The sequence below is a fragment of the Hemiscyllium ocellatum genome, chromosome 12 (assembly GCF_020745735.1).
Source record: "Hemiscyllium ocellatum isolate sHemOce1 chromosome 12, sHemOce1.pat.X.cur, whole genome shotgun sequence".
In the NCBI taxonomy this organism is placed as follows: Eukaryota; Metazoa; Chordata; class Chondrichthyes; order Orectolobiformes; family Hemiscylliidae; genus Hemiscyllium; species Hemiscyllium ocellatum.
The window spans coordinates 72,994,065-73,020,373 of NC_083412.1; the positions used below are offsets into that span (position 1 = coordinate 72,994,065).

Here is a 26,309-nt window from a genome sequence, read left to right on the forward strand (position 1 = left end):
AACATATTTTTTCAGGAATACTTATTTTCATTATTATAACTTAAGATCAACTAATTGCCTCCATTGTTTCATCTATATGTTGGACTTACATGCAGTAATAGCAGAGAAAGTAGTAAATATTGCCAACATTACCCAGAAATGCATTGAAAGAAAGGCAGAGATCCCAGGAGTGTGAATCACCCTGATGGCTATGTATCAATAGTTGATTCCTACCCCTGTTCCCAACTCCCAATGGCCTTAGTGCAACCACTTATATTTCTGGCAATTACTCTCAAAGATACCCTGGGAGTGTTATTGAAGATCTAAATGGTAAGGCAAGCCTGAAGTGTTTAAATAACTATGTCCTGCCCCTTGTTTGGCCTTTATATCATGGGCTTGCTATTAGGCATCTGCTCACCAGATTATTCCAAGCAATGTAATTCCTAACAGAACAGAAAATTAAAATATTGTTGACTTTCCAATGCATGTATGGAATGAACTGCCAGAGGAAATGGTGGAAGCTGGTACAATTACAACATTTAAAAGATATTTCAGTGGGTATACAAATAGGAGGAGTTTGGAGGGATTTGTGCCAAATGCTGGAAAGTGTGACTAGATTAATTTAGGATATCTGGTTGGCATGGACAAGTTGGACCAAATGATTAAAATTGTAGTTTGCCTTTCTTTTATCTCTTACTCATGATTATTATTTCAATCCTGTGATTTTCATGACATCACAAGCTACAAAAGTATTTTATTAACCCTGATAATTAAGCCTGTACATAGTTTGGTAAGTCAATACCTTAATTTTCCCTCTGAACCATTCTTCATACTTGTACAGGTTCCAGTTGTCCATTTTGTGGGCATTTAAACAGCTGATAATACTTAGATTTAATGTATTTGACCAAGCAATTGTTTTTCTAGTTAGCATTGATAGTTGCACAGCAAAGGGATCGTTCCAACAATCTTTCTGGAATCAAGCTGACAGCTTTAGAAGAAGGACTACAAAAACTTTACAGAGCTGCCAAGAAAAGGAATGGTAAGTGAATACTAAAATAATCATGTAAATATAGCCTCAGAAAATAATCCATGGAAGGTGAAAGCCTGATGGTATTATTTTTGGACTATTAATCCAGATACCCAGGTAGTTTTAATGGGTCAAATCTTGCCACGGTGTATGATGGAATTTGAATTCAGTAAAAATCTAGAGGTGAGAGTGTAATGATGACCATGAAGCCATTGTCGATTATCAGGAAAAAAAACTCATTTGGTTCACTGATACCCTTTGGAGAAGGAAGTTGCCAACCTAGTCTACATGTGTCCACACACTCATTCTCAACTGCCTTCTAGGCAATTAGGGGTAGCCTAGGGTGATTCCCCTCATCCAGTGAATGAATTTTTAAAAATCAAAGCAAAAGGATTTTCTGTGCACTGATAGGTAAATTATGTACAAATCTGGCACTACAGAGTGGCTAAGACTCATTTCATTTCACAAAAACGAAAAGCATTGCGAATGCTGGAAATCAGAAACAAAAACAGAAATTGCTAGAAATACTCAGCAGTTCTGGCAGCATCTGTGGAGAGAAAGCAGAATTAACATATCGTGAACAGCGATCTTCAGAAAGAAGGGTGTCTTCAATTCTGAAGAAAGGTCACTGAACCTGAAAACTCAATTCTGCTTTCTCTCCACAGATGCTGCTAGACATGCTGAATTTTTTCAGCAATTTCTGTTATTTTTGTGTACTCGCTTCATTTTGTTTCCTAGATAGTTTTGTGACCTGAGTATGAATTTGCATTATAACTTGAGTACTGGTATGAAGTGAAATAGCTTCAACACCTGCACTGTGGTAGTAATATAAACAAAACAGAAATTTGACAGCACAGAAATAAGGCCTTATGGCCTGACATTCTCCACTATTTTTCAAATATATTCATGGGTTATTGGTTTTGCTGGCTAGCCCAGTGTCTATTGCCTACTTCTAACTGCTCTTGAGAAGTTGGTGATGAGCTGCAGCCTTGTGATGTAGCCCACAGAGCTCTTAAGAAGAGATTTCCAGGACGTTGACCCAGTTACAGAGCAGGAGTAGTTCCAAATCCCAAGTCAAAATGGTATGTGTCTTTTGTGAGTCACGGGGCTCCCATGCATCTGCAGCCTTTGTCCTAGGTGGTAGTATTTGTGGGGTTGGAAAGTGCTATTGATGGAGCCCAGGTAAGTTGCCATTGTCTATCTTGTAGATGGTACAAGCTGTTGCCATTGTGGTTTGGTGGTGAAGGGAAAGAATGCCGAGAGAGCCAATGAAGCAGGCTGCTTTGTCTTGAGGACACAAGATGGGAGTTACTCACCACAGATGTCCCAGCCTTGGAACTGCTTTTGTACTCTCAGTATTTATATGCCTGGTTCAGTTCAGTTTCTAGTCAATGATAAAACCCAGGTTGGTGTTATTGAGGATTTAAGAATGATGATGCGATTGAATGTCAAGGGAAATAGTTAGATTCTCTTTGAGATGATCATCACCTGGCATTAGAGTGGTGTGAATGTTACTTGCCACTTATCAGCTCAAGCTTGATGTTGTCCAGGTCTTTCTGCATATGGGTATGGGCTACATCAGTAATTGAGGGGCCATGAAAGACACTGAACATTGTTCAATCATCAGTGAATGTTGCCACTTCAGAACTTCCATTGGAGGGAAGGTCATTGAAGCAGCTGATGGTGTTTGGGGCCAGGACACTATCCTGAGTGCAGACGTCTCCTTAGACTGAGATGACTGACTTCCAATATTCACAACTATCATCCTTTATGCTGGGTATGACTGATAATTGGAGTTTTCACTCTGATGCCTATTGATTCCAGTATGACTAAAGTTCCTTGATGCCATACTTAGTCCATTGCTATCTGGTTGTCAAAGGTAGCTACTCTCGCATCACCTCTGCTGTTCAGCATTTTGGGGCCAAGATTGGAGTGGTGCTGGAAAAGCACAGCGGGTCAGGCAGCATCTGAGGAACAGAAAAATCGATGTTTCAGGCAAAAGCACATTTTATCCATCATTGGTCCAAGGCTAATCAGATGAGAAGCTGTTATCAGATTAGGCTGTACCAGCATTCAATCTGAAAATCCAAATGAGCATGTGTCTCTTGAGTGCACTGTCGCTGACCGTTCTATCACTTTTCTGATAATCGAAAGGAGATTAATAGGGCAGTAATTAGCCAGGTTGAATTGACCTGCTTTTTGTGAATAGGACTTACATCCAAACTACATTGTGAGTGTACCTGTACTAGATGAGCAGTGTTCATTTAAGGCGGCGGCTCACCCCAACTTCTCAAGAACAGTGTAGGATAGACAACTAATGCTGCCTTTCAGTAGCCATTATATTTCATGAAAGAATTTAAAATAAAAGGAACATTTAAGGTCTGCTAACATTTGTTTTGAATGCCATCAGCTTGATATTTTTCTATTAATTCCTCTACAAATTGTTTTTTCCTAAGCATTTTATTTAATTGTATTGATATACAATTGCATGTGCAATTATATTTGAAGTGTATCTTTGAATCACATTTAATTCTTCATTTTCAGCAAGTGTGCATCTCCCACGAATAGGGCATACAACCAAAGGATTTAACTGGTATGGCACCGAAAGACTTATTCGGAAGTACCTTTCCTCGAGAGGCATATCAACCTACATGTATCCTTGTTTTATCCATAATGTGATGATAGCTCACATGTTATAAAAGTTTCCTAGACTAACAGTTTCAAGACCAAATATTGTAGATGTGAGTTAGACACCTGATTTTCATAAAATTCCACACACTGCATGAGAAATTCATTTGTCAAAGTATTACTTCGTTGAATTCTTAGAAAAATGGAATGTCTCATTCGGAACTGAAGGAAGTCCTTACCATGCTAATGACATCCTCATGTTTAATTACTAATTCAATCACCTTTTGCTAAACTTCCCTAGTTCAAAACACATTCTTGACTTTGTTTCGAAGCTCCTGCTTTGGCCTGATAGAAGAAATTCCTTTACTACCTCTTTCTTGCTGAACTTGTTGTGTGGAAATTGGTTTTAACACCTCTACACACAGACATTTCAATTATTTGCAATTCATGGTTTTCCACCTAGATCTGAAGATACTTTGATAGTCTGAGGACAGAGACGACTAAGTTGAAGCAAACCACGATTAAAAACTGTGAAACAGCCCACAACCAAATGTAGCAAAACCTGGACAGCATTCAGGCTTGGGCTGATCAGTGGCAAGAAGCATGCACGCTAAACAATGATTATCGCCTACAAGACAGAATGTTACCATCATTCCTTGATATTCAATAGTATTACCGTCATTGAATCCACCACTATCAAAATCCTGGGGCTTACCATTGGCCAGAAGCTGAACTGTACCAGCCAGATATAAATACTGTGGCGGCACGGTGGCACAGTGGTTAGCACTGCTGCCTCACAGCGCCAGAGACCCGGGTTCGATTCTCGCCTCAGGCTGACTGTGTGGAGTTTGCACATTCTCCCCGTGTCTGCGTGGGTTTCCTCCGGGTGCTCCGGTTTCCTCCCACAGTCCAAAGATGTGCGGGTCAGGTGAATTGGCCATGCTAAATTGCCCGTAGTGTTACGTAAGGGGTAAATGTAGGGGTATGGGTGGGTTGCGCTTCGGCGGGTCGGTGTGGACTTGTTGGGCCGAAGGGCCTGTTTCCACACTGTAAGTAATCTAATCTAATCTAAGTAATCTAATCTAATCTAATCTAAAAACAGATCAGAAACTGGGAGGTCAGTGATGAATTCCTTTGCCTTCCCCAAAAGCACCTATAACAACATGGACGTTAGGTTCAATGAGGCAACTCAATACCACCTTCTCAATGGTGTTTAAGGTTGGACAATAAATGCCTACTGAGAGAAATTCTCATCCTCTGGATGAATTTTAAACATGCAATTTTAACTTGATCAAAGAAGCTGCTATATGAAATAGAGCTACTACAATGAACTGCCTTACTGTTACGAAGGGGAAAAGGTCAACTCCCTCTGATAAATAAACAGAAACACTAGTACCAATCTGTTATGGAGGAGTAGAAGTTCCCTTTTAATAATTAAACTCGAAACACCCAGAGAAGCTTGCCTTGCCCCTTGTAATCTTTTAAAGAGTGGTTACATGAAAGGAATCCATGATACTAAGTTTATATGCAACAAGTAACAATTTATTTATCTAATTCTTAATAGTGAATAACTTAATAGAATTATTAACAAACCGAACAATTCCCCTCTACTAACTATTCTCTTATTGAACTAAATTCTGCTGGTATGCTGTTCCAATAAACGCTGGTCCCAGTTATATAAATTCAAGTAGTAAGAAAACAATAAATTAAAACTTAGTCTCCCAAAGTTCGCACAGAATCTGTTTTCTGGAATGCACTGCCTTTTCTGCTGTCTCTGCAGGCTTTCTTCTGCTAATCCTGCTGTGAGGGATGTTTTCTCTGTAATTTCTTCTCTGTAATTTGTTCTGAATGCCTCTCTCTGTTGAATTTTGGTGTCAGGAATATTATCTAAGAGTGCCATGTATCTTTATGAATAGATGGTGCTTTTTTTCTGAGAGCTGAAATGGCTAACGACCATTTGAAGAGAGTGCCTTCATCTTTTATACCCTTGATGACCTATTAAGTTCTTTACAATCTGATTGGTTCCAGGTATTCAAAACTATCAGATTTTAAATTTAATTGGGTTTTGATGTCTAGGGCTTGGTTTAAATTAATTGGCTAATATTCAAGCTGGTTGCCTTAACATCAAAACCAGCCTAGGTTGCCACCCACACAGCCAATTGATACATATTTCAATTTCAGAATTGTCTGTAATCTGCAGCAGCTCACAGACACATTCTCTGTATAAAACTTTAAGTTTAGAAAGCACTTTATCTCAAAGGGACCACTAACTCTTTCGACCTGTCATTTTCACAAACAAATTCTAGCTTCCTGCCTTTCACTTCACGAATACAGTACACAACTTCGTAGCACTTACCAATCCATTGCCTTTTTACTAGGAGTATACATGATGAGGGGGGAGCAAAAAATGAGAAATAATTATATGTTGTTAAAAATACTGAAAAGATCATGGATAAATTCAAAAGAGAGTGGAAATAAATATGGTTTCCAATCAAGGTTTCATATTTTGGGAACTATTGAATAGCCTTTCACAGGGAGGATTTAAAGTGAAGTTGCTTTAAGTTCACGTTGAAACATACTTGGGGTTAAATTGACTGCTGACCGCCTGCCGACATAATGATGAATCTCCTTCCTAAAATGGACAGATTCGATCCATATTAAATATTACGCCTTGGATCTTGATTGAATTTGACTCTCAAGCGTGGATACTTGCATTGTGTAACCAGATAGGATACTGTTAAAGCAGATTTATATTTCAGGGCATTGTTTTGCTTGCCCATGCTACCAAATAGTGTATGGTTTTTAGAAACGCTGCTAGCGCACTTGTTTCCTCATTTCTCAATTTAGCAGAGACATTAATGCAGATTTTCTGATGGTCACATAATCATTTTTGAAGCTGAGATGGGATTTTCACATGGGGCCCCTGCAGTCTCAGAAGAAATTGCCTGAAACATACCACTAGGCAAGTTTCCCTATGCCTGAAAGCCTCCAAAAGACTTTAAATCTGTTTACATCAGAGTACACAAAGGGTCCTGCTGCAATGAAGTAAATGGTTACTCAAGAAATGTTAGACTATTAATTACGTCGTAGATTCTGAATGACTATTCAACTGATCTTTAACTTAGCTCTCACAACCTCAACTACACCTTCTTGAGACCCCTAAAACCCACTCAGACACCGACCCATCATGCCACTGGACATGATATCTCCCTCTGCTCAGGACATGATAATTCGGACCCAGTGCTGGACCTGGCCAACCCACCCACCTTCCCCTGCTCTGGAACTGACTGGAAGCACAGCTCGTATTTCAGAAGGAGCCCTGATTGGAATCCGGCTGTCAGAAATGCAGAGCTCTTTAGTTGTGTTTAAAAAGGAGTGGAATGCTAATCTACATGAGATTGCAGCTCCTCAAAAAAAAAAGTTGGCACTATATTTTTAAATATGGAATTGTTTGAGTTCTTTAGGAGTCCCTTTAAGTATACTTCAATGAAAGTTTGATACTGTGGATGTTGGAGAACTGAAATAAAATTGGAAAGTGCTGAGAAGCTCAGATGTGAAGGCATCTATGGGGAGAGAAATGGTTACCATTTTGAGTTAAATATAAGTGTTCTTCAGAACCCAAAGAAGTTATGTTGAACTCAAAATGTCAACTTTGTTTCTTTATTCAGAGATGCTGCCAGACATCTTCAACACTGTTTTTGTTCCTTTAAGTACAATCAATTAGGAAGCATTAGGTAGATAGGATTGTAAAGAATTGCAGAAGGTCTCATTTCAAATCAAGGGTCACAAAACAGCCACTTGACATTTATGTGCATATGTATAATTGTAGCTCTGATGGACACTTGAAGTGAAATAGATCAAATGGCTTGATGTTTTGCAAACCAATCAAGTGTTTGCCCAGCTACCTTCAGAGAGAGTTATAGATATATTTCTGAATGCCTCACAGAACATATTTATTATCATTTATTGATGCTTGTTACTGATTTATCACACAAGCTAGCCAACAATTCTTTGTGTAACTTGATTTAGAAGCCTTTAAGTAAATTCACAGGGAGACAGTTCATATATACCTTTTTAATCATCAACTTCAGATTCAGCGAACAGGTAATACAACTGTCTACCTCTGAATTATGAATGAAGCATTTTAAAAGAAACGTGGACAGGGAGAATAGATAAAAACAAACTTGAAAGTGTTGCGTCTTGATAAATATAAATCTCAATGGCATTCAATTTGATTAGATGTTGATATTTTGTCACAATCAAAAGAAAACGAAGTCAATCTTGTTCACTCATTGAACCTTTTAGATGCTTTATTATTCGATTTTATGGTAATGTTATGGTTGAGGTGCTTCAGTGAGCTCTGTATTTATGATCTTCTTTATGAAACCAAATTTAATGTCTCCTTTACAAGAAATGCCAGCTACTATTTCAAAAGATATTGTGAATCTGCTTCTGGATCCTCCGTTTCTGCCGACAACATATCAACAAAGCAGGATAAAGCAAACAAAAGTAGGACTGAGGGAGGTGCTTCCGAACAATCCGCAGAAAATTCAGCTATTCTACCAGATTTCATGTCTGGTGTAAGTGTTTACTTCTTCAATATATCAGAAAAGAAGAGGCTAAGCCGTTATTTGATTACATATCCTTTTTCTTTAGATGGTGAGGTTGTCTAATGTATTGTGATCATTTTCTCATAGCTTCTTTAATTTTTGAAACTGCGCAGCACTGCTAAAGCAGTTACTTTCCAATATTTATGGTGGGCGTTTTCATTTTAAATGACTTAATCATGAAATGTAGTCTTCTTGTTCATGGGGAATATTTATAATTTTTTTTACATTTTAATTTTGTGCTAAGAATTTGAGAGGGTGTTTGTACAGGAGGTTGACTTTGTGTATATTTGTTCAAATCTAAATGATTTGCTAATTTTATGACTGTTATCACAAAATACTTGATTTGAATTGCTATGCACTCAGTTTGAACATTCTCCTTGAATTGGAGCATGAATAGAGGCAATGGAGAGAATGACTAAAATGCAGTATGTTGGTTCTTTGACATTGAGACAAGAAATAAACCGAAAGTCTAATACTTAACGAGGTGACCCTGTCATTTGGAGAACTTGGCATGATTTCTATGGAGTTTAGGTAAGTTTATCCTGGCAACCAGTGTTCCTGCAGTGTTGCACACAGCCACATAGCAGCCAAGAAGCTCTTGTTTAGGCCTTTCTTTGTGAGAAATGAAAGAAATTGCACTGAAACAAACTGTTTGGAAACACCAGTTAAGTAGAACATTGCTGGCACATGTTTAGAGCTTATTGGAAGAAGACACACAAATCAGGGAAAAAAAAAATCAAGGAAGCTCAGGTTCATGAAAATGAACTACATCTCATGATGGAGAAGACCAGGAGACCAGCAGCTTTGTTTCCTCAAGAGTTCCTTCATCCTTGCCCCACTTCGAATCAGGATTGTGAAACAAAATTTGATCCCAAATGCAAATATGTTTTATATCTCATTTCTAGAAAGGTATATGGTTCTATGTTTTGTACTGTGATATTTTCACTCGTCATTTTCGCCATTTCCATCGGTATGCTTTGCTCACGAGTATTGTAAGTATGATCAGTGTTGCACTTTCACTTAACGAGCTAATCTTAGGACATTCTCAGACAGCTATGTTGTACTAAATTATAGACACACGGTGCTGTAGACTGATATTGACTATGAAATAAATGAATAGTACCTCAGATCATTTCACCTTGCAGTCCTTACATACATATTCCAATTTAGGTTGAAGAAAGAAGCAATAACAATGTGTATTTATGTAAAACCTATAGAGTAGAAAAGTGTCCTTAGCACTCCATAGAGGTAGAAGGAAAACTGACCCAGAGACACGAGGGAGAAATCAAGAGGAGTTTTAGGAATAGGCTTAAAGGAACAAAGGAAATTGAGGAATTTTAGGGCCTGGTGGAGATAATTCCAGGAAAGAATCAGGAATAATGAGGGAGCTGGATTAGTGCAGATAAAGATTGTTTTTGAAAAGGGGGAAAATGGCGTCATGTCATTTGAAAAGAGCAAACTATTTACAACTTAAGTCAAAAGGGATCTTACGAAGGAACTGTATAGTCATGAGTTTGTTGGGGATAGACTTGAAAGTGATGAAAGGAGATTTCACATATGAGCTGAGCAAATGAAGAAAACATAGAGTCATAGTGATGTACAGCATGGAAACAGACCCTTCGGTCCAACCCATCCAGGCCGACCAGTATCCCAACCGGATCTATTCCCACCTACCAGCACCCGGCCCATATCCCTCCAAACCCTTCCTATTCATATACCCATCCAAATGCCTCTTAAATGTTGCAGTTATACCAACCTCCACTACTTCCTTTGGCAGCTCATTCCATACACATATACCACCCTCTGTGTGAAAAAGTTGCCCCGTTGGTCTATTTTGTATCTTTCCCCCCTCTCACCCTAAACCTATGCCCTCTAGTTCTGGACTCCCCGACCCCAGGGAAAAGACTTTGCCTATTTACTCTATCCATGCCCCTCATAATCTTTTAAACCTCTATAAGGGGGCAAAGTTAGATGAGGATAAAGATTCAAGTCAAGGGGAGGGATAGACGTGGAGGCAAGATTTAATGGGCAAGAAACTGGGATATCATAGCAATTACAGAGACATGGCTCAGGGATGGACAGGACTGGCAACTTAATGTTCCAGGGTACAAATGCAATAGGAAGGAGAGAAAGGGGAACAAAGGTGGAGGGGGAGTGGCATTTTGATAAGGGTTAACATTAAGGCAATACTTGAGGATATTCCTGGGAATTTGTCCAGGCAAGTTATTTGGGTGGAACTGAAAAATAAGAAAGGGATGATCACCTTATTGGGATTGTATTATAGACCCACCCCAATAGTTGATGGGGAATTGAGAAACAAATTTGTAAGGAGATCTTAGTTATCTGTAAGAATAGTAGGATGGTTATGGTCGTGGATTTTAACTTTCCAAACATAGACTGGGACTGCCATAGTGTTAAGGGTTTAGATGGAGAGGAATTTGTTAAGTGTGTACAAGAAACTTTTCTGATTCAGTATGTGGATGTACCTACTGGAGGAAGGTGCAAAACTTGACCTACTTTTGGGAAATAAGGCAGGGCAGGTGACTGAGGTGTCAGTTGGGGAGCACTTTGGGGCCAGCGACCATATTTCTATTAGTTTTAAAATAGTGATAGAAAAGGATAGAATGGATCTAAAAGTTCAAGTTCTAAATTGGAGGAAGGCCAATTTCGATGGAATTAGGCAAGAAGTTTCAAAAGTTGATTTGGAAATTCGCAGGTAAAGGGACGGTTGGAAAATAGGAGACCTTCAAAAATGAGATAACGAGAGTCCAGAGATAGTATATTTCTGTTAGGGTGAAAGGCAAAGCTGGTAGGTGTAGGAAATGCTGGATGACTAGAGAAATTGAGGTTTTGGTTAAGAAAAAGAAGGAAGCATATGTCGAGTATAGACAGCAGAGATCAAGTGAATCCTTAGAAAAGTACAAATGCAGTAGAAGTATACTTAAGAGAGAAATCAGGAGGGTAAAAAGGGGACATGAGATAGCTTTGGCAAATAGATTTAAAGACAATCCAAAGGGATTGTATGAATACATTAAGGACAAAATGGTAACTAGGGAGAGAATAGGGCCCCTCAACGATCAACAAGGCAGCCCATGTGTGGAATCGCAGGAGAAAGGGAGATACTAAATAAGTATTTTGCATCAGTGTTTACTGTGCAGAAGGGCATGAAAGATATAGAATGTGATGAAATAGCTGTTGAATCTTCAAAAATGTCCATTTTACAGAAGAGAAGGTGTTGGATGTCTTAAAATGCATAGAAGTGGATAAATCCCCAGGACCTGATTAGGTGTAGGTTGGAACTCTGTGGGAAGCTAGGGAAGTGATTGCTGGGCCCGTGCTGAGATAATTGTATCGTTGATAGTCACAGGTGAGCTCCTGGAAGATGGGAGGTTGCCAATGTGGTGCCACTGTTTAAGAAAGGTGGTAAGGAAAAACCAGAGAACTATAGACCGGTGAGACTGACGTTGGTGGTGGGCAAGTTGTTGGAGGGAATCCTGGGGGATAAGATTTACATGTATTTGGAAAGGCAAGGACTGATTAGGGATAATTAACATGGCTTTGTGCGTGGGAAATCATATCTCATGAACTTGATTGTGTTTTTTGAAGAAGTAAAAAAGAGGATTGATGTGAGCAGAGTGATGGATGTGATCCATATGCACTTCAGTAAGGCGTTCGACAAGGTTCCTCATGGTAGACTGATCAGCAAGGTTAGACCTCATGGAATACAGGGAGAGCTAGCCATTTGGATACAGAATTGGCTTGAAGATAGAAGACAGAGGGTGGTGGTGGAGGGTTGCCTTTCAGACTGGAGGCCTGTGACCAGTGGCATACCCCAAGGATCGGTGCTGGGTCCACTGCTTTTCATCATTTTTGTAAGTGATTTGGATGTGAACATAGGAAATATTGTTGGTAGGTTTGCAGATGACATCAAAATTGGAGGTGTATGGACAGCGAAGAAGGTTACCTCAGACTTCAAAGGGATCTTGGTGAAATGGGCCAATGAGCTGAGGCATTGCACATGAAATTTAAATTCGATAAATGTGAGGTACTGCATTTTGGAAAGGCAAATCGAGTTGGACTTATACACTGAATGGTAAGGTCCTGGAGAGTCTTGCTGAAGAAAGAGACGTTGGATTGCAGGTTCATAATTTCTTGAAAGTGGAGTCGCAGGTATTAAAGATAGTGACGACGGCTTTGGTAAGCTTTCCTTTATTGATCAAAGTATTGGGTGCAGCAGTTGAGAGGTCATGTTGCGGCTGTACAGGACATTGGATCGGCCACTTTTGGTACATTGTGTGCAATTCTGATCTCCCTCCTATCGGAAGGATGTTGTGAAACTTGAAAGTGTTCAGTAAAGATTTACAAGGATGCTGCCATGGTTGGAAGGTTTGAGCTATACAGAGAGGCTGAATAGGCTAGGGCTGTTTTCCCTGGAGCATCGGAGGCTGAGGGGTGACCTTATAGAGGTTTAGAAAATCGTGACTGGCATGAATAAGGTAAATAGACGAGGGGGTGGGGGAGTCCAGAACTAGAGGGCATAGGTTTAGGGTGAGAGGGGAAAGATTTAAAAGAGACCTTGGGGAGAAGTTTTTCTCGCAGAGGGTGGTGGGTGTATGGAATGAGCTGCCAGAGGAAATCAACTAGGCAAAAGTAAGGACTGCAGATGCTGGAGATCAAATTCTAGACTTGAGTGGTGCTGGAAATGCACAGCAGGTCAGGCAGCATCCGAGGAGTAGGAAAATCGACTTTTCGGGCAAAAGCCCTTTGCCGAAATGTCGATTTTCCTGCTTCTCAGATGCTGCCTGAGCTGCTGTGCTTTTCCAGCACCACCCTAATCTAGACTCTGCCAGAGGAAATGGTCACGGCTGGTGCAATTATAATATTTGAAAGACATCTGCATGGATATATGAATAGGAAGGGTTTGGTCCAAGTGTTGGCCAATGGGGCTCGATTAGGTTAGGATATCTGGGCAGGGACAGATTGGACCAAAGGGTCTGTTTCTGTGCTGTACATCTCTATGACTCTGTGACTGTAAGAAGAGGGTGAGCAACAGCAGCAATCAAACATAATTTGTCTTAGGGATGATGAAATCTATGAGCTCTTCAAACTTGTCAGAATACTTTGGGAACTAAATGTTACATATTTCACAAGATGGTGAATGCCTTCCTTTCAGTTGTCAATTGATTTCATTTTCCTTCAATGGTAATTACTTTCTTTAATGTGAATGCACTTATAATGGTGATGTGGATCAGAATTTCTGTGCTGAAACCACTCATATTGTGGCACAAGTGGATGATTCTAGCCAAATGCAGGTAAACAGCATCTGTTTAAATTACATTCACCTTTTTTATATTTTTCATGTGCTTGTTCCTTGGGATTACTTTCCCACATTTGCATATTAACTTCATACAGCATTTCTACAACACTCCAATGGATAGGAGTATGCCTTGGTAATCTGCATTGAGAGGAAAAAAGAATTTGTTGAGCAGGATGATAAAAAGGGAAAATAAAGGTGAAAATGCCAGAGTGAAGGTGAGGTACCAAAGATAAGATTGAGGTGGTACAGTTTTGACAACTGAAACAAGAAACCTGTTGGCAAACCCATCAGCTGAATAGCAGACTTTGTATGATAAGCATGGGAGATTTGAACTTCCTGAAACAACCTGTCAAGACTAAATAGTGAAATTAGAAAAGAAAAATGTTTTGGAAAAAAAATCTTGCATTTATTTAGCATTTTTCATGATCCCCAGATGTCTCAAAGCACTTTGCAACAAGTGAACTATCATAAGATAATGCACTTTTGTACATAAATTGAATAGACTGGGAGTTTTTTTGGGGGAAAATGAAGATTAGAGGTAATGTGAAAGATGGAATGTAAATACCAGCATGCACTAGTTGGGTTGATTGCCTTCTTTCGACACTGTTTACTCTGTGTTAACCCCATGCTTCTAAATAAATATTGCCTCAGAGTTATGTAAATAGTGAAGGACAAGCACCAAGGACTTTTAGATTATTCTAGAGGTAAGCATGTGAGCATGAGAGAAGCATAGGAGACATGAACCATTTATAATGGCTGTATAGAAATAGGTAATCTCAGGACAAGGAAAAGCATGCTGCAGATAGACTGCATAATAGATAGCATGGCGGAACATGGGAGCAGCCAAACATGGCAAAAGAGAATAGGGATGGGGTGATGCTTGGGAAGAAAGAAATTCTGTGAATAAAGTATGCTTACAGTTATGTAGATATTGTTTCTGACCAAACTTAGGGTCAGAACTAGACTGGATTATCTTAAACAAGAATTGATCAAAGTGTAGTTGCTCAGCTTTATACTTCCATTCCTTTTGATGTAGAGGCGCTGGTGTTGGACTGGGGTGGACGTGATCCGAAATCATGTGACACCAGGTTATAGTCCAACAGGCATATTTGACTTCACCTGACGAAGGATCAACTCTCTGAAAGCTTGTGATTTCAAATAAACCTGTTGGACTATAACCTGGTGTTGCGTGACTTCTGATCTACTCCTTTTGTCAGCAATGAATGTCAAGGTAATGTCACCTCACTGATGCTATTTGTGTCTTGATTCTAGGAGTTACAGAGCTACCTACAGGAGAATCCTACAGCAGTTGTAGTCCAAGCTCGATGGCTTGAAGTTTGTTTTTCAAAACAGCAGAAGGTTGACACATTTTTGTATGAAATTAAACTAACTAACTCTGAGTGAAGGTTGCATTTGCAAAAGTCATCCTGACACTACACTGAAAATACCATATAGTGGGCTTGGGTTAAGTATGATAAAGTATCTGTTATAAAAATGTTTTTTCATTTTATTTTTTTCAGTTTTTCTAACATTATAAATGTGGCTTTGGCACTGACTACTCACATTTGACTTATTTCTCAATTTTCTAATGTTTTACTGTTTTGACATTACATTAGTATTGAGACAAAAAAAACCTCAACTAACATTTTGCAAACACAAAAACAGAAACTGCTGGAAATCTGAGTTGGGTCGAGTGATCCTTCCTCAGAAGAGTGTGAGGTTCTGTTTAATTTTAAAGAGGTCAGAAAGTCATTTGGAACAGTAAGAAAAATATATCTTTTCCGAAAAGCTATATGATTCAATTAAGTGAGATATCTGGGGTATTAATTGATTAAATGTTTAAACTGCTGTGTCGATGAAAAACAGGCAAACCGATCAGATCAGTTTAGTTTGACTTCTGCTGGCCGAAGAATCTTGATTTCAGTTCAGGATAACAGTCATGTTTGCAGAATGGTTTTAGTTTGGAAGATCTCCAAGCTGTGAAAGTTTGTACAGAGATTTTCAGAAGTTGTCAGAACTGAAAAGAGGTTAAGGCCATCAAAACTGAAAGTAAGTTTAGGCCAGTAGAACTAGCAAGAAGCCATGAAACCATCTTAGTAGTCCAGGAAAGAGTCAGTTCAGGATGAAAGCAAGAATTGTAGTGGGAATTTAAGTACCTGTGAAGGTATTCTGGAAAATTGGGTTGAAACAGTTTACGTTAAGATCTTTCTGAATTGTCTCTTTTTAATTTTTGTCAAATAGAATTGTGTTCTTTTGTTAATTGACATTGGCAACTTTGTATGACCATGTTGTGTCTAAACATCATTGTAACCAACTGCAAAAAATAAACTTCTAATCAAAACTTTACAGAACATTTGTTTTCATCTGTTAGAAAAGAATCCCAAGATAAATTATTTTTGGCTTTAAATATTAGATCTTTCCTCTCGTAAAGATGATGGACTGTTAGATAGATTTGCAACATAACTTCTTTTAAATATTTGGCCATTAGACTATAAATCTGACCTCTCATTTCTATTTATTATGAGGTATCCCATTATGTCATCTGTCAGCATGTAGCAATCTTATGACCTTTTTATGAGTTTTTTTGCCTTTAGCCTAATATGTATGAAGTTATAAGCAAATTAACCCAGACTGGGTGAGTCTGAGTGGTCCCATCTCCAATGTTGTACAGAGTAGTTCCCTGGGGAAAAAGAATTGATGATAATTGAGTGCAGAATAATATGTAGGCAGGTTTGTATTTCTGAAAAATATTTCATAATTGCCAGCTTAAGACAGTGATCTGTTTACTTTGCAGTCCTGTGATAAATACAGTACTCTGATTTGCAGTTTTTGGAAACTACTGTGTTAAGCAAGCCCTGCCACGTTTGTTGTGTTTCAGCTGCAGATAAAAATATATCTTTGTGGGGCCAAGAGGAGCTGAATTGTTTAAACAATTGAAATCGAACCTTCCAGCACTGAGGAGGTCATTTTCAATGAAAGAGCAGTCATACTTAGTTCCCATACCTTGCTTTTGCATCTGGAATGCTATTAAGTTCCTCATCCACAAATATGTGTTCAACATTCTTTAAAAATTATTTATGGAGTCCACTACCTTTTCAAACAGAGATTTTGAGAATCAAAAATGTGTCTTAACCTCCTCCTCCTCTCCCATTCATCCATGATTTTAAATGATTATTGACTGACTAGTAGTTGAGAAAGCGAGGACTGCAGATCCTGGAGAATCAAAGTTGAAAAGTCTAGCATTGGAAAAGCCCAGCAGGTCAGGCAGCATCCGAGGAGCAGGAGAGTTGACATTTTGGGCAAAAGCCCTTTATCGGGAATGTGGAGGTGGAAGGGGGCTGAGAGATAAATAGGGAGTTGGAGGTGGGGCTGGGGGGTTGGGGGAGGGGTGGGGGCAGGGGCAGGTGGAGAGGTATGCATATGGGAGGTAATTGTGGCCCTCCAACCACATGTTTCAGGGATTGGAGTTTTTGGCTTATAAAAATAGGCTGGGACTCTTCCTTTTCACTGGAGCACACGGGGTTGAGGGGTGACCAGATAGAAGTTTATAAAATAATGAGGGGTAGTGTAATGGTAGTTGTCTTTTTGTCTTTTCCCTAAGGTAGAGGGGGCATTCTTAAAAGGTGAAAGGAGAAAGCATTAAAAAGGACAGGAGGGGCACCCTTTTTTTATACAAAGTGGTCAGTATATGTAATGAACTGCCAGCGGAAGTGATGGGTGCAGGTATAGTTACAATGTTTAAAAGAGAATTAGAAAATTACACGATTAGGAAAGGTTTAGAGGAATATGGGCTAAATGCAGCCAAGTGGGAATATGGTTGGCGTGGACTGCCTCGCACACCATATGCTATTTAACTATCTTGTAAACCTGCCTGCCTTAAGTATTTGTATATTTACTAGATTAATAATTGAGGCCCAGGCTAATGCTTCAGAGGCACAGCAGCTGGTGATTACCGTTTTAATTAATAAATCTGAAAGCAAATACTTGTCTTAGTAATGGTGACCATGAAACTAATCAATGCTTGTCTTTTTAATATATCTGGTTCAATAATGTTCTTAAGGAAAGGAAATATGCTGTGCTTTCCTGGTCTGTCCTACGTGTGGGTCTAAATCTACAGCACTGTGCTTGACTACTTGCCAATCACGGAATGGTTCAGCAATCCACTCAATCCAAGGACAGTTAGAGATGGGCAACAGATACTTCCTAGCAAAAAAAAAACGAAAAATTCATGAGCTCATTCACATTTTTCAAAATAATGTTGTTGATAATGCACTCTGGTTCCAAATTAGTCCTTTCAAAACACATCATTATTCTTTGCATTGAATTCTATTTGTCTTAATTGTGCCCATTTTCACCATACTGCTTTAACCAGATGTCTATAACTATCCTCATCACCATCTACTACACTGTTTCATAGCATCTGCAAACTTCATGCAGCAATTATACTGAAGTTTGCATCATCTGACTGATGGATCAAAGATGGAAGGTGCCAAGGCTGAAGTTCTGGAATACCCTTTGCAAATCTTTCTGCCTTTAAGACAGAAAACTACGGAAGAATAAGGGATGAGTTGGCTGTGATAAACTACATAACTTCATTAAAAAGTATGACAACCAGTAGGCAGTGGTTAATAATAAAGGAATGAATGCATATATTGTAACAGTTATATATAGGTCATTCTGCTATAATGCACATTTTGTCAGCATGAATTGGCTTTATTTTGGACATTGTTTACAAAATGTGAACTTTCTGCTAAATTGGTATAGCAGGTTTCCCATAGTGCGATTTTCTATAGCATGAGATTGTAGAGGAACACAATTGTCACGTTATAGCAGAATGACCTGAATTCCTCCTGGTTGAAAGAGCACAGCAGGTGGAGTCATACAGCATAGAAACAGACCCTTCGGTCCAACTCATCCAAGCCACACAAGTTTCCCAAACTAAAGTAGTCCTATTTGCCTGCATTTGGCCCATATCCCTCTAAACCTTACCTGCCCAAAGTATTTTGAATGTTGTAACTATACCTTCATCTAGTGCTTCCTCACTTCTCTCTTAAATCTCTCTGCTCTCACCTTAAAAATATATCCTCTACTTTTGAACTCAGAAAAGACCTTTGCTAGCCACCTTTTCTGTGCCCCTCATGATTTTCTAAGCCTCTATAAGGTTATCCATCAACTTCCTTCACTCCAGTGAAAAACGTCCCATCCTCCCCTTATAACTTAAATCCTCCAGTCTTGGCAACATCCTTGTAAGTCTTTTCTGAACCCTCACCAATTTAATAATATCTTCCTCATTAGCAGAGCAACCAGAACCATACACAGTCTTCCAAAAGTAGCCTCATCAACTTCCTGTACAACTATGCAAATGAAAGAAATTCAGATTTTGTACCCAGGTTTTTGAATGAGATCCAAAGAGAAAACATTTACATTTTCTTGAAAAGAAAAATAGCAGCCTGAGGACTTGGAGTAATTTAGAATTCAGCAAAGGAGGACCAGGCAGTTGATTAAGAGGGGAAAAATAGAGTATGAGAGAATCTGTGCAAAAAAGAGAACAATGGAATGCAAGACCTTCCATAAGTGTGTAAAAAGAAAAAAAAGAGCAAACCAATGTAAGCCCTTAACAGTCCGAAATTAATAGATTAATAATGGAGAACCAGGAAATGCAAAGCAATAAAATAACTACTTTAGTCCTGTCTTCAAGAAGATGCATAAAACTTCCCAGCATTTTGAGAGGACATATTTGGAAAGAAGAATTCATATTGGTTTAAAATAAAAATGCTGGAGAAATTAATGGGACTGATGATCTACATCCCAGGGTACCAAACGAGTTGGCCAAGGAAATAATTTGTCGTTCTCCTCTTGAGTTCAATACGTTTCTAGAGCAATACCAGCAAATTGGAGTGTGGAAAAGGAAATTCCACCATTTAAAAAAAGGAGGGGAGAACTGGGAATGATAGATTAGTTAGCTTAACATCAATAGAGTCGTAGAGAGATGTATAGCACAGAAACAAACTCGTCAGTCCAACTTGTCCATGTCAACCAAATATATCAACCCAATCTAGTCCCGCCTGCCAGCACCCCTCCCATATCCCTCCAAACCCTTTCTATTTATATACCCATCCAGATGCCTTTTAAATGTTGCAATTGTACTAAACTCCACCATTTCCTCTGGCAGCTCATTCTGTACATATACCTCCCTCTGTATGAAAATGTTGCCTGTTAATTCTCTTTTTTTATCTTTTCCCTCTCACCCTAAATCTGTGGCTTCTAGTTCTGAACTACTCCACCCCAGCAAAAGACTTTGTCTGTTTATCCTATCCATGCCCATCACGATGTTATAAACCTCTATAAGGTCACCCCTCAGCCTCCAATGCTCCAGGGAAAACAGCCCTCAGCCTATTCAACCTCTTCCTACAGCTCAAATTCTCCAACCATGGCAATATCCTTGTAAATCTTTTTTGAACCCTTTCAAGTTTCACAACATCCTTCTGATAGGAAGGATACCAGAATTGCATGCAATATTCCAAAACTGGCCTAACCAATGTCCTGTACAGCTTTAACATGACGTCCCAACTGGGAAATATTGATCACGTTGTCCTTGTTCATGAGTCACCCAAAATAAGCATTCAGGTATGGTAAACATGTCGGCAAATGGTATGTTGGTCCTTATTCCGAGAAGATTTGAGTACAAGAGTAAATATACCTTACTGTAGCTATACAGGTCTGTGCTGAGACCGCATCTGGAGTATTTTGTGCTGTTTTGGTCTCCTTTCCTAAGAAAAAAAGTTACTTGCCATAATCAGAGTTCAGTGAATGTCCACCAAACTGATTTCTAGGATGACAGGTTTGTTTTATGACACAATATTGGTTTGACTCTATTCACTATATGTTAGAAGAATGAAAAGGGACCTTCCAGCTCAGTAAGCAAACTTATATCCAGAGCCTCAACCTGAGCTACAAACCTTCTCAAAATCTCAAGATTTCACTCAGGTGGTGAAACTGTGGAATTCTCTACCATGGAAGGTTATGGAAACCACTTTACTGAATATATTTAAGGAAGAAAAAGATTTCTAGAGGCATTGATGTGGATAAGAGTGGGAATGTCACTTAGAGGTTGAGGATCAGCCATAATCATGTCAAGTACTATTTCATAGGATTTGCACAGTAAGAGGCCATTTGACCCATCCAACCCTCTGAAGAGCATCCCACCGGATCCAGACATCCACCCTATCCCCGTAAACCATTCCCCCCCCCCCCATTCTATTCCTGTAACCCTACATTTCCCCTGGCTATTCCAACTAGCCAGCATAAGCCTGGATGCTAGATGCTACAGCACAACTTACCTATGGCCAATCTACCTATTTCGATGTTTCTACACTTTCATTTCTAACTTCCAGCTCCAGTCTGGTGGGTGGGTTCACAATGATGACTTCAACTACTTTGACCTACAATTCAAGTGTGTTGGCAAGAGATATATACTTATGAAAATGTCCTTCTTTAATGTGACTTGGTACACATTTTGTTTTATAATGCCTGTATGGACAACCTTCCAATATCTAATTACACTAAAGGTTAGATACAAGTGTTGCAGTCATGGAAGGCAATACAATTTAATATTCACAAAGATTTCAAAGAGACAGGAAAAGGAAATTGTTTAAAAATGTACAGATGAAGAGAAGCAGTTAAGAGTTAGGCTGAGTGAACTGAGACTTAGTGAATTTATGATACAGCTGAATTGTTATCCAATGACCAAATGCTGAGTGGATTGAAGGGAAGTCTGAGGTGGATATGGTTGATTGATCAGCACCAATACTTCCAATAAAGAGGTGTCGATGGTTGCCATGGTCTGGAGGTGCTAGTGTTGGACTGAAGTGAACAAAGTTAAAAATCACACGACCAGATTATAATCCGACAGGTTTTTTTGGAAATACTAGCTTTGAGTGCTGCTCCTTCGTCAGTTAAGTAGTGGAACAAGATCATAACACAGAATTAATAGCAAAAGATCATAGAGTCATGCAACTGATATGATATATTGAACACACCTAGATTGCTGTTAATTCTTTTATCTTTTAGAATGGGTTGCTGTATCAATTCATTAATATGTAAATCCCAGAACTTCTTTCAAGTCACATTCCCACGATAACTTAAGGTTTTATAAAAGAAAGTGACAACTCAGCTCAGACAATGCATTAAGGTGTGAGGTTAGAGTCTGTTTGTATTCCAATCTTGAGTCAGACTGGGACTATTTCCAAAGTAGAAAGTTATAAAATGTCACACGGATTGACTGCTTGCAGATTGTGCACTTTTTCAACACAACGGAATGTATCTGCAAATGCAAATTCACACCATAGACTTGTGTGCGCATGCAGGCGAGGGAAAGAGTGTGTGTGTGCACATGCTTGGTAGAGTGTGTCCGTGAGTGTGATGGATTTTATGCCTGTGAGAGGTGGAGGGTGGAGACTCTGTGGGGCGTCTGTGAGTGTGTGTGTATGTAAGAATGTGTGTGTATGTGTGCATGTGTGTCAGTATGTGTATGAGAGCATGTAGTATGGTGGGGTCACCTGTAGTGTGACATGAAGCCAACATCCCAATTAAGGCCACCCTCATGGGTACCGAACTTGGCTATCAGCCTCTGCTCAGCCACTCTGCATTATTGCATATCCCAAAATCCACCTTGGAGGACGGTCACCCTAAGATCTGAGGCCGAATGCCCTGACTGCTGAAGTGTTTTCTGGCTGGGAGGGAACATCCCAGCAGTGGTTAGCACTGCTGCCTCACAGCGCCAGGGACCTGGGTTCAATTCCCGCCTCAGGCGACTGACTGGAGTTTGCACGTTCTCCCCGTGTCTGCGTGGGTTTCCTCCGGGTGCTCTGGTTTCCTCCCACAGTCCAAAGATGTGCGGGTCAGGTGAATTGGCCATGCTAAATTCCCCGTAGTGTTAGGTAAGGGGTATGGGTAGGTTGCGCTTCGGCGGGTCGGTGTGGACTTGTTGGGCCGAAGGGCCTGTTTCCACACTGTAAGTCTAATCAAAGAAAATCCCTGTCTGGTCATCGTTGCGCGGTGTCCATTCATCTGTTGTCATAGCATCTGCTTCGTCTGTGCCAAAGTACCATGCCCTGGGACATCCTTGCCTGCAGCTTTTCAGATAGACAATGTTGGCCAAGTCACATGAGCAACTGCTGCATACATGGTTGGTACTATTACACATGTAATAGTAGTATCCATGTCTTGCAGTGGTTGCCAAAACAGGGTTGTATGATGTTGCGGTTGATGTTGTCCTGGAGGCTGGGCAGTTTGCTGCAAATAATGGTCTGTTTCAGGTTTGGTGGTTGTTTAAAAGCGAGAAGTGGAGGCGTGGGGGAAGGTCTTGGTGAGGTGCTTATTGATAATGTGTTACAGGCTGCTAAGAACATAGTGTAGTTTCTCTGCTCCTATGAAGTATTGGACAACCAATCTTGAAGGAGTAGCGCTCCAAAAGCTAGTTCTTCCACATAAACTTGTTAGACTATAACCTGGTGTTGTGTGATTTTTAACTTTGTCCAATAAAGAGAAACACCAAAGATGATTAAAATGAGATGATGTGTAAAGAAGTTGGTGGGGGATGCATATAAAGGACGAGATTGGGAAAAAAAATCAGTTCAAAAAAGCTGGGGGAAGGCTAGAGAACTTCAGTTATACATCCAAATTAAGCAGAGTGAGTATTTTTGATAGAGGGGCTAACGGATGAGAAATTGAGTGGAGAACTGTGGGTGGGAATAAAGTTGACATGGAGGTCGATAACCCCGTTCATAAAAATTACGCCATCAAAAACTGCCCTTTAAAAAGAGCAAAAGCACAAAAAAGTACTCGATTTAAAAAAAAGACACAAATGTAGTTGCAATAGTCTCTTCGAAGCTCATTAAGTACTGAAGTCCTCCTAAGCAGTGGCACTGTGGAGCATTACACGTTGTGTCCATGAGCAGGGTTATAAGTAAATTTTAAAATAAAGTGAAGCGTCACTGGACTTGAAACATCGACTCTGCTTTCTGTCTACAGATGCTGCCAAATCTGCCGAGTTTCTCCAACAAAGTCTGCATTTGTTCAAAAAAAAATGCTTTAAGATCAATGTTAATATTTGCGTGTTTGTTATCACGTGAAATTCTCGCACCTGGACGGAAGTCAGATTTGGGGCTTGGTCTTGGCTTTGTTAAGGTCTATGGGTGAGAGTATTCTAGAGCTGGTTATTTGGTAATAAACAAAAGCTATCTGACTTTAATGAGACTGTAATGTAGAAGGGTTTTGGTTCCGACTGGAAGTGTTTAAAATATATTCAAGTTGAGTAAGGAACCTCCCCTTCCCTCCCCTCGAGAAGCTCTCGTTCGCTGACATCAATGTTGTTCCTGTACCTGTAAAGACATGCGTCGAAGATTAATTACTGCGTGAAAATAGTTCCTGCAGTTCGGTTTTGTGTTAGTTGTTGGAAACCTTTTGCTTCATGTGAAAATCCTCGATTATAGGCATAAGGATGTTGAGGTAAACTGCAAGTGGCTTTTATCCTCTTAGTTTACTTTCTGCTTTGAGTTCGGGCATATTGTATCTTTCTTTCAGTATCACAAAGTAACTTGCTGTCCGCCCATGTCTGCTTCGGCTGTGAAACAAAATCGGAATCTTTGCCACTCGTGTTCCAAATTTTACGTAATATGAGAGAGTTGTTGAGAGACTTTAGTCGCGTACTTTGGAGTTAGCGTTAAGGTTGATGTCAGTTGGATATTCTTAAAGGTGAATAGAAAGTCTTAAGAGTTTTCTTTAAATGCGAGTTTAATACCTTCCTCGGCATAATTGGTAAACTAACCTGTTCGAAATGACATGAAGTGAATTGATTTTAAGAAAAACTCTCGTTGCTTTCTGCAATTTGAATATTGTAATTTGAGCCTTGTTCCTAAACTAACTCGAATTCGGCCAAATTTTCTCTTCTCTCTCTCTCGGGCACTTCCTGATTGTTAGTTGGCCCTCTGCCACCCTTTTTTCTCTCCAGACTCGTTACCTTTCCCTAAACGTTTAGTTACTGCATTGGACAAGTGATGTTCTAACTTGTTGTTAAGGGATTATTTTCTTAGGTGAGATGGAGCAAAGAATACTGCGCGGAATATGAGTGGAAAAACTTCATGAATTCATGAAAAGCGCATACTTTTAATATATCGATAATGATTAAGAAATTATAGACGATTCTTGAGCAAAGCTGTCAAATTTGTTTTTATTGTGAACATCTTTTAAAGACTCAAAGTTCAGTTAAAATGATTCTAAAACACAACGTAAGGGAAAATTGAAGTGTTGAAATATTTGTATAAAAGTTTCACCATCTTGGTAGGAATTTACATCTGTTTAATTGTAAATCTTAAATATTATAAAAATGGGATTTGTGGGCTTGCCCAACATGTCAGCCCTTTTTAAATTTAGTACTCTTGTGAAGCACTTCTGTGATGTTTCATCCGGTATTTATATCACTATAAATACTGGAGGAAACATCACAGAAGCACTTCACAGGAGACTCCAAAGCACTGAGGATGTCATCTAGACAGGGGACGAAACGTCTGCAACACAAATGTCCAGCTCGGCAAACAGAACCACAACAATGAAGAAACAATGAAAGGTGGCCATCTGAAACATACAAGATTGTTAGCTTGATAGGATAGATGCAGAAACAGTTGTTACCCCGTTCTGGAAGAGTCTAGGATCAGGGGGTATAAACTCAATAAAGAGTTGCACGTTTAAGACATACATGATGAGGAATTTCTCAAATTCATACAGCAGGGAAACAGTCCCTTCAGTCCAACTAGTCTATGCCAAACATAATCCCAAACAAAACTGGTCCCACCTGCCTGCTCCTGACTCATATCCCTCCAAGCCTTTCCCATTCATGGAGTTATACAAATGTCTTTAGTAATTGTATCCACATCCTCTGTGCCCTCTGGAGGTTCATCCATGAACGAAACTCTGCTTTCTTTAAAAAAAAGCCTCTCGTACCTTTTTTTAAACATCTGTCCCTTGCATGAGAACCCTCAGATGTTTTTAATCAATCTGTTCAGACATATTATGATACATGTCGAGAGCATGTGGCATTGAACATGGATCTTCTGTCCCAAAAGTAGGCACAACGGCATGAGACTTCTCTTATGGGGGCTGTACTGCTAAAATTCAAGCTTTTAATACTTGTGCAAGAGACTGCTAATTTCCAAACAACAGATATATTTCTGGTTAGTATGACTCGGCAGAGTGCCTCACGTGGCAAGGATGAAAACTCAATCCTGACTTTCTACTTTTGACTCATTTGATTTTAAGAAAGCTTTGACAAAGTCCAGCATGAAATGTTAGTTAACAAATGGAGACTGACTAATGGAATAAGAGGCACACTGTCAGCTTGGATGAAACAATTATGTTAGGAACAGTATTGATTTTGGACCATTCAGAAGGTGACCAAACAGGTGGATGAGGGTAAAGCGGTTGATGTGGTATATATGGATTTCAGTAAGATGTTTTGATAAGGTTCCTCACGGTAGACGATTGCACAAAATACGGAAGCATGGGATTAAGGGTGATTTAGTGGTTTGGAGCAGAAATTGGCTACCTGAAAGAAGACAGGGTGACGGTTGATGGGAAGTATTCACTCTGGAGTTCAGTTACCAGTGGTGAATCTGTTTGGGGCCATTGCTCTTTGTTATTTTTATAAATGACCTGGACGAGGGCATAGAAGGAGGGGTTGGAAAATTTGTGG

The 26,309-nt window shown here is 39.5% G+C and overlaps 2 protein-coding genes across 5 annotated transcripts in view; both read left to right on the forward strand.

The window, feature by feature from the left end:
• The window catches only part of chd1l (chromodomain helicase DNA binding protein 1-like), a 94,145-nt gene extending 78,243 nt beyond the window's left edge, over nucleotides 1-15,902 (forward strand). For 3 of the 4 annotated variants that reach the window (XM_060833704.1, XM_060833701.1, XM_060833703.1), the window contains exons 21-25: nucleotides 904-1,018; nucleotides 3,551-3,659; nucleotides 8,055-8,271; nucleotides 13,473-13,556; nucleotides 14,834-15,902. In XM_060833704.1, the coding sequence (XP_060689687.1) occupies nucleotides 904-1,018; nucleotides 3,551-3,659; nucleotides 8,055-8,271; nucleotides 13,473-13,556; nucleotides 14,834-14,965 (657 nt within the window). In that variant the 3' untranslated portion in view covers nucleotides 14,966-15,902. The remainder of the gene's footprint in view (nucleotides 1-903; nucleotides 1,019-3,550; nucleotides 3,660-8,054; nucleotides 8,272-13,472; nucleotides 13,557-14,833) is intronic. The other variant, XM_060833702.1, reaches the window with a different exon arrangement.
• Nucleotides 15,903-23,685: 7,783 nt separating this feature from the next.
• traf3ip2l (TRAF3 interacting protein 2-like) overlaps nucleotides 23,686-26,309 on the forward strand; it is a 62,392-nt gene continuing 59,768 nt past the window's right edge. Inside the window, exon 1 of the mRNA XM_060833710.1 lies at nucleotides 23,686-24,070. Coding sequence (XP_060689693.1) covers nucleotides 24,063-24,070 — 8 coding nt within the window. The 5' untranslated portion in view covers nucleotides 23,686-24,062. The remainder of the gene's footprint in view (nucleotides 24,071-26,309) is intronic.